Source organism: Chionomys nivalis, chromosome 9 (genome assembly GCF_950005125.1).
Source record: "Chionomys nivalis chromosome 9, mChiNiv1.1, whole genome shotgun sequence".
NCBI lineage: Eukaryota > Metazoa > Chordata > Mammalia > Rodentia > Cricetidae > Chionomys > Chionomys nivalis.
The window spans coordinates 870500-879413 of NC_080094.1; the positions used below are offsets into that span (position 1 = coordinate 870500).

Sequence of the window (8914 nt, forward strand, 5' to 3'; positions counted from 1 at the left end):
AAACATCTTTAAAAAAGAAAGGAAGGAAGAAAGAAAGAAAGATGGCAGCCCACCTTATCCAGATGACAGATGGGGGCCAAGGAACAGTCAGTTGTCAAAGTCAGCTCTGGTGTGGTTAATAGAGACTTCAAGACCTGATTACCCTGTGACCACTCAGATAATTCCCTGTCTCCCTCTGGTGGGCCTGATTGTCTAGGAAAATAAAGCTCCCAGGGGCAGGCTCGCAGAGGGCAGGTAGACACTGCCCTGTCTGTCAGCTGGGGGCAGAAGAGCTCCGGGCGGCTCAGAGAGTTTGGGAAATTGGAACTGGCAGATGTAGCATCTGTCCATTTGGGCCAGGGTTGCTGCTCATGAGCACATAGGTCAATGTGATGAGCATACAATCCATGAGAGAGGGACCCTGGGGGAACAGGAAGTAGATGGTCAGATGACTTCCAGACTAAGAGTGGCCCATGACACTGTCTGCCAATGAGACTGAAGCCCGTGTTGTCCCCTGGGTCTTTCTGACAGTTGTGGTAGAGCTGGCCATCCAGGCATAGGCTGGGTAGGGCCTGCAGACCTCAGAGCCCTCTCTGCTTTCTCCTGTGTTACAGCAGGGTGATAGACACACACACAGGAAAGGTCTTATGGCACAGTTGCTCTCTCACCCAAGAGGTGAGCAGCACCTGGGGATTGAACCTTGGGGGAGGAGGTGGCACAGGTCTGCAGAGGACCCCTGTCTGACTACCTTGCAGTAACTTGAAGCCCACCCCTGAGATCCACCGGGCAGATGGCCCATCATGTGGCAGGGTGAAGGGGCTGTGCACCTGTGCCTGGACCGTGTGGACAGCGGGACAACAGGGAACCTGTTCCCTTGCCATTGCCACTGACTCCCCCCGCCATCCCTCCCACCCTCCTTTGCATGAGCCCAGCACGAGTCCAGTGGAGCATGCAGAAGCTGCCCCTGGCTGATGCAAGCCTGCACCTCCCTCTGGAGTTGCCAGAAAAGCAGGCAGGGCACCCCAGTTTGTATAAAGTGAAGGGAGAACCTGATGACATGTTCCTGCTGGCGTGTGCTTTATGGGTGGGGCTACACAGCTCAGCCACACTCTGGATACAGTGGGCTTCTAGGCTCTTCACAGCCTCTTTATTTTTAAGTGGTCTGCAGCTCCCAGCCCATGCTCACTCCTGTGACTCCTGCCAGCCTCTCCTCATGCTCACATAACATGCCCTGGATCTGCTGGTGCCACACTGGGCAGATAGGAACCCCCATCCCCTGGGACAAAGGAATTTCTTCCCTTCTTGTTGGTATTATGCTATCATTACTGATCAACTCAGTTGAGTTTCTCACCTCACCCAACACTTTACAAGCACACACATTCATTCCCATGGGTGTGAGTCTACCCCCCACACATGTGAGTTCACATGCACCACACTTGCATGCATGCATCAGCACACTTGTGTGCGTATATCCCCCACCCCCACCTCACAAATCCCTGGTTGGCAGTGCTCATCTCTCCCCTGGTTGTGCTTTGACCGTTCCTATGTGGCTCTTGTTTCCTTCTCCCTTCTTCTGATGCATGGAGCTGACACTCACTTCCTCCCTGCTTCTGTTGTCCTTGCTGCAGACATTTAACACTGTCCCTGTAATACCCATTGGGGTCCAAGGAACTCCATGGCACATTAATGTGGGAGTAAAGCTCGCAGGGGGTGGCTACTTGGGCAGAGGCACAACCTCCCCTACTCTGATCACTTGGTTAGATGCCCACCAACCACCTCTGACCCCCTGGGCCTAAGTATGCTGTGAGACCAGTGAATCCCAGATCTGGGAAGAGCTCTGAGGCAAGACCAATGGGGTTGGAGCCATGCTAGGGAGGGCCCTAGGGAGACACTTCCCTTTACTCCTTGTTAATGTGCCAGATCCCATGGGGATGGAACAGATAGGAAACAGGACCCAAGGTGTCAGGAGGCAGCCTGAGGTCATGAGGCACCAGCGTCCATCTGCCTGGCACCTGCTGCCCCCCGGTCGGCTCTGGATAGGGCTCGGAGCCCAGATCTGGGGGGCTGCGGGTTAGCCCAGGAAGAAGGGGCAGGGGCCTGGCCACACCCTCCCAAACTCATACTTGGGGGCTGGGTCTCTATTCCCGCTAGAGTGGACCAGATTGTGGGGCGGGGCCCAACAATAACGGACAAGGACCGCACCAAAGGCCCAGCAGAGACGGAGCTGCCCGAAGACCCCAGCATGATGGGACGGCTTGGGAAGGTGGAGAAACAGGTGCGAGAAGCTTGGGTGGGGAATGGCTTCTGCTCTCTCTCTCTCTCTCTCTCTCTCTCTCTCTCTCTCTCTCTCTCTCTCTCTCTCTCCTCAGTCTCATTTTGTTAACCTGTGGCTGCCGAGTAGCCCAGGCATAAGGATAGATGCAGCAGGAAGTTGCCTGAAGTTGCACATGGCCCTACTTCTTCCCCTTCTGTTTTCCTTGCCCTGTACTAGTCTTCACCCTGTTGGAAATGGATCCTTAGGAGCAACCACATGAGTCCCTCTGTGAGCTGGCCTGAGCTCAGAGGTTGAGCTGTTGGGAGTCTGGGGTAGAGGAAGGGCAGTTCCCGGATTCCTTTCTTCGCTCCTTCTCCCCTGGGTGCATCCTGGGTCCTCTCCTCAAAGGCGCCGCCAACAGCTTCCATTCTTACAGGTCTTGTCCATGGAAAAGAAGATAGACTTTCTGGTGAGCATTTATACGCAGCGAATGGGCATCCCACCAGCAGAGACAGAGGCCTATTTTGGGGCCAAGGAGCCTGAGCCGGCACCACCGTACCACAGTCCAGAGGACAGCCGTGAGCATGCGGACAAGCATGGCTGTATCATTAAGATCGTCCGCTCCACCAGTTCTACAGGCCAGAGGAACTACGCTGCACCCCCAGCCATGCCCCCTGCCCAGTGTCCTCCGTCCACCTCATGGCAGCACAGCCACCAGCGCCATGGAACCTCCCCTGTGGGAGACCATGGCTCACTGGTACGCATCCCACCACCTCCTGCGCATGAGCGGTCGCTGTCTGCCTACAGTGGGGGAAACAGGGCCAGTACCGAGTTCCTGAGGCTGGAGAGTGCCCCAGCCTGCAGGCCCCCTGAGGGTGCCCTGCGGGATAGCGACACCTCCATCTCCATCCCATCTGTGGACCACGAGGAGCTGGAGCGCTCTTTCAGTGGCTTCAGTATCTCCCAGTCCAAGGAGAACCTGGATGCTCTGGGCAGCTGTTACGCAGCCGTGGCGCCGTGTGCCAAGGTCAGGCCCTACATCGCGGAGGGGGAGTCTGACACAGACTCAGACCTCTGCACACCGTGTGGGCCTCCCCCACGCTCTGCCACTGGCGAGGGCCCCTTTGGAGATGTGGGTTGGGCGGGGCCCAGGAAGTGAGACTGGGCTGGGCTGCTGGGCCCCGTGCCATACCCACTCTAGGTCCTGATTTGGAGCTGGAGTTCCAGGGCCTCTCCTAACGTGACAGAGTGACATAGAGCAGTGTGGATTGAGGGGATGCTTGTGGGATCTGGCTCTTAGGGCTCATGTGGAGTGGAGAAGAGGCAGGGCTCCTTGGCACATATGGTAACATTTTATAGAAGTTCTTTTCCAACCAAGAGGGGGAGATTAAGGCGGGACCCTGGAGGCCCCAGGAGCTATCTACGACAGCAAAGCTAGCCCTGCTCGGTCTTCTTGGGGGACAGATATCACCCTGTGTGTGAGGAGCAGCAGAGTGATGGTGGCACCTGTAAGTGGGGGTGTGGCTGGGATCAAGTACGTGGGAGATAGCGGTGAAGTAGGGCCTGTCTGCTTCTGATGGCCAGTCCTGAGGCCCAGGGATCTCCCAGCATAGGCTGGAAGCTCAGGAGGTACCATAGGTCGCTGGGAATGGTCCACCTTCACACCCGACTGCTTATCCCCCAGTTCCTGACTGCCCCAGTAAAGCATCGCTAGGCCCACTGTTTGTGTGTGGCTAGGAAATGCCCCTCATCCCCGGGCATCTAGCTAGAGAGCTGCTGGCCGGCATCTTCCTCTTCCAGGTTTTGTGGAAGATCAGGACCCTTTTCCTGGAGCTGAGGAAGGGATGAGTCCTTAGGGGCCAACCTGGAGCTTAGAACTGACCCTTGGGCCCCACCCCTGGCTTCCACCTCTTAGGGGAGGACCCAGCCCACAGCCTTTTTCTGGAAGGGGGTTCTGTGGGAGGCTCTGGCTGCCTCCTCCCTGGCACTGTAGCCCGGGAGGTCTGGCTTGGCACCCTCATGGCCTCATTTTTTCCTGGTGTGGCGCTGGTCTTCAGGCTGTAGCCAGTACGTCAAGAGAACCATCTGGTGAACAAACCAGCACTGTCCTCAGCCAGGGCACCAGCTTGCCCGCTGCCCACTTGGCTCTACAGATCCAGGCAGGGCTGGATGGCACGACCTCGTCAAACTGCCAGCTCTTTCTCCACGAGAGCATGTCCTCTGTGCCTGGTCAAGGATCCTTCCCACGGAAGCCGGCCATCCACAGTCATTCAACCACTTGAGGTCCCTTGGCTGTGGCCTCTGAGTGTTTGTGGGAATTGGGAACACCTTGTCCTCTACTCTGGTGAGCAGGACTCTGTCCATCTTGTGAGTGGACCATCTCGGACCATATGGCAGCCATCTCTAGAGGGAGACAAGGTAGAGCCCTCAGCTGTGGTCCTGCAACGTCTGGCACAGGGGTGTCCGGCAATGAATGATATAGCATTTTTGGGGCCCCAGTCTCTATGAGGCAACAGTATTCCTGGTCAGTGAGGGCAAGGGCTGGAGAGCTTGAGCCTGGGAAGAGCTCTACCCACTTCTCCCCCACTCCCTTTTAAGTGTTCTGGAAGGGGTAGAAGCACCTTGGGGGGATAACCTCAGCAGGAGGCACCCCATCCCCAAGAAGAACTTGAGGTCATGTCTCTGTGAGGGACCTGGGCATCTGGGGAGCTGTGTCTGCTATCTGATGTGGCCTCCATATCCTCTATGTCAGGTCTTCTAGGGACTGCACCTCAGGATGCCTCTGCCAGGTGTCACACTCTGTGCCCCTTGGTCTCCTAGGGCCAGTGCCTAGCCAGCTCCTTGGTATGAGATGTCTCTTCCTATGTGGGCGTGGTGGGCAATGTAGACAGGAAGAGAAGCTGCCCCTTCACTAGTCTTCTCTTGGAGAGTTGAGCCTAGGCTCAGACCCTCCACCTGACACACGGGAAGAGTCCAGGGCAGAGGGGCAAGTGCACCTGCCCTGGACAGACCAGTCGTCAGAGTACTTCTCCCCTAGACCTGGGTAGGCAAGCTGTCTCAGCTCTACGGAATGTAGAAAAGAGGTTTGCATCTGCCCTACATGGTCCACACAGTGTATCCTGCCTCGTGTGCGTGGCCCCACATCCTGCCCCCAGAGCTGCCATGGATACAAGAGCCTGGGATGCCCTGAGCTGAGGTTTTGTGGGATGAAGGTGGACAGGCACCCTCCCTTCCCCAGAAACCCTGACCATACAGAATCTATCAGAAACCCTCATTTAGGTTACAGTAAAAGAGAGACAGGCCGTGGTCTGCTCTGCAAATGAGGAATACTGGTCAAGGCTGCAGTGTTGGCTACTCAGAGCAAGTTCATCTCGAGGGGTGACATGGGAACCCTAATATGAGAGATAACCGAACCCCTTCTTGGGGACCTAGAACCAGGCCCGAACAACACAAATGTGCACTGCCTTGGCGTCCCCACCCTCAGGGAAACAGGACAGGACGGAGGCTAGAAGCTCCTATAAGAAATGTGTGCACTTTCTTGGGTATTCACACGTAACCAAGTGTGACTGAAGGCCAGCAGCTGCCCCATGGCAAAATTTTCCTCAGAAAACATTTATCCCAACACATTCCCTCCCATGCCTACCAGCACATACCCATACACTGGGCATGTAAGTACATTCATATATGTATACATAAAAGCTTACAGACCATGCTTTCATATGCACGCACAAGTATACACACAGAGACACAAAGTGTACATACAGCAGGTGTACTTTCAAACATGTATTCCTTGTTACACACATATACATGAAAGCTCACACAGTTTGCCAGACCACACATACATACATATATGCATACATATGAACACATGTAAACATACAGGCTTGTAGGTTACATGTTAATTCTGCACGTGCACATACAGCAGGTATCCACCTTTATACCTGCATAGTCACATATATGAACATGTGCACACACACATATGAGTAACCTGTATGTCTAATGTATACACACACGTAGGCTTCAGCCCCCAACACTTTAATCTTTTTGTCTTTGGCTCTTCCTAATGGGAGCTACCTGGAGAGGGCACCACAAGACTTAACGATAAATGTTCTAAAGTGTTGAGCACTGACTGGGTGGTATGGAGCCCATTGAATTCCCACACTGCCTTCTCCTTGAACTAGCTGGTAGCTGTCTGTAGGAGCCAAGAGAGGCTGTGGCTAGGTCAGGGTGAAGCAGTTCTAGTGCCTGCTGAGGTCCAGATCAGTCTTTACATTGGGTCGTTCTTGGTATTGGCCAGTTCTCAATGCCCCTCTGTATACATGCCTGCTTCATCATGCCAGGCTGTGATTGGTATTTTCTGGCTTAACATCTTCCTTCCAGACCTTTTCAATTGGCCTCCAGGAAGTATACTCTTGTCTACCAGGGCCAGAATACCTGGGGTGAGGGGCCATCTGCTGTCCTACATGTGATCTGGGCAGACCAAGTGTCCATTAAGCTAGCTGTTACCCTTTTGCCTTTATAATGGGTCTCTTTGGAGGGCACTCTAAGCTGTAGTCATCCCCAGTCCCTAGAAATAGGGGACTCATATCCAGTACCCCCTTCCACCATTAATGCACTGGTTTAAGGTTCTTTTTCCCCTTGAGCGGATGGCTACAGATTCAGAATGTGGGAAATAAGGCCAGCCTGCCGTCTGCCATCCCTACTGGGTTTATCCTATATCAGGGGCACTGTGAAGAATACCTTTGCCTTTTGTGGAAAGAAGTGGGCCCAGAGATGTCTTTAGACCTCAGAGGTGAGAGAATCTGGGACAGGAATGCCGTTCTGAAACACCGGAGATTGCGTCTTTCAGTTTTCTGTCTGTAAGTAGTGCAGAGAGTGGAGGCTAATACACTTGCCCATGGCTCACACCCCAACACCAACAGGACAACAGGTGGGCCTTTCTCTGAGGCCACAACCTCTTGAAATAAACGTGAAAAACTTGGTTTGAACAGTGGGGCCCACAGTAGAAGGACCCAGATATCTGGGGCACCTTGCATTCCGGCAGGGTGGGTTGGGGGTAGAGTGGAGAATCGATACACAGAACACCCCTGAAGCCCAAGCTCACATGACTGGAATGATATCATCTGCTCCCATGATATAGAGACACTGGCCTTCTGCTCACCTGAGACTTCCCAGAGCATAGGATGTAGGATGTGGGGAAAGAGTTCCAAGAAGAGTCTGCAGGCATGTCTGTCTGTCTTTCTGTCCCAGGTTCCTACTGTGCCCCAGCTGAGCTTCCCAGGGAGGTATTGTGATGGAAATGAGGGTGCCTCTTCTTTCTGAGGAGTCTTCAGCATGTGCCCAACACATGCCTTAGACCCTAGGTTTAGGGGGCCCAGTGTCCCTGTGAGTAAATAAATTGGGGCCACAGTTTGATGAATTTTGCTTATCTATGAGGTGGTTCTAGCAACAGGTCTTGGGGAGCACCAGGAATGGGAGTAGAGAGAAAGGATTACATCCTAGGAAGGAGACCCATGAAACACCTAGAGGTGCCTGGGTTTTCTTTGTTCAGAGCTCTGTCTTAGATGCTCCTGGTGTCCTGGCTGACAGAGGATACTGGGCCTGACCTATGACCCACCCCGAAGCTCCCCTGGTATCTAGCTCTCTATCAGAGAAGGGATAGTCCCCAGGCTGTTCTGGGACTCTTAGGCAGGAGTATACACTGCTAACACCACACATCCAATTGGGACTGGCTTACAAAGTTGTTGCCTTAATGTATGTTGAGGGAAATTCACCAAGGTCACCCCTGCCTCACCTGATTCAGACAAAACTGGACTCCACCTCCAGGTCCTGCTACTGGAGAAGAGTGCCGGTATGATGGGCTGCCCCTAGCAGTCCCACACAGAGGGGCTCAAAGCTGTGATCCCCTTGACATCATCCATCTGCCTGGGATGGTTCCATATACAATGCAGCGCACCCTGCGCTTCCAGCCCACACTTGCCCATTGCAGTCTTGTCCCCCCGGCCGCAGTTGCGGCTGCAGCTTCCCCATCTGCGCTGTTGCCTTTGGCTGTCTTTGCACTTTTGTTCATGCTCCAAAGAATATTTCATAATGCCTTCATACTGACGTGCACCCTAAACATTTTGTACGTGCCCTTGGGCCACAGCAAATGGCCTTCTCCTTTTGGCCGCCACCTGCACACGACGCTGTCTTCTAGGGATAGATGCCCAGGGAAGGAACTCTAGTTTTCTAACTGACTAGCTGAAATGCTAACTTACTCGACATGAACAGAATGGCACTTGTGCTGTGTGAGCGAGCAGGCCAGTGTGTGCTCGCAGGGAACTTCGGGGCATAATCCCGTAGCAGGGATGCATGCAGATGGTTCTGGAAAGTTTTGCTGCCACAGGGCTGAGTTCAGATGCCCAGTGGACATGTGCACTTAGTAAAACAGTGATTCAACTTGAACCGCCTGGCCTCTTCATTTGCATGTGTCTTCTGGAAGCCCGTATAAGGGCTGGGGGTCTAGCTGGGGAGGCACGGCCACTCAGCACTTCAACTTGGGGCCTCTCAAGTCCCAGGCTCTGTGTTTCCTGGGGCTGTTACCTGAGTTGTTAGCATTACAGGCTGGGTCCTTCCAGTCTTAACAACCTAGGCTCAGCCACTCATCCTCAGTAGGCCAATCAGCCATGAAGGAATAGAAGC

The 8914-nt window shown here is 54.0% G+C and overlaps 1 protein-coding gene across 15 annotated transcripts in view; it reads left to right on the plus strand.

Annotated features, from left to right (window-relative positions):
• Kcnq2 (potassium voltage-gated channel subfamily Q member 2) overlaps nt 1-8677 on the plus strand; it is a 58769-nt gene extending 50092 nt beyond the window's left edge. For all 15 annotated transcript variants that reach the window (XM_057782050.1, XM_057782058.1, XM_057782051.1 and 12 more), the window contains 2 exons: nt 2131-2254; nt 2670-8677. In XM_057782050.1, the coding sequence (XP_057638033.1) occupies nt 2131-2254; nt 2670-3392 (847 nt within the window). In that variant the 3' untranslated portion in view covers nt 3393-8677. The remainder of the gene's footprint in view (nt 1-2130; nt 2255-2669) is intronic.
• Nucleotides 8678-8914: the final 237 nt, after the last annotated feature.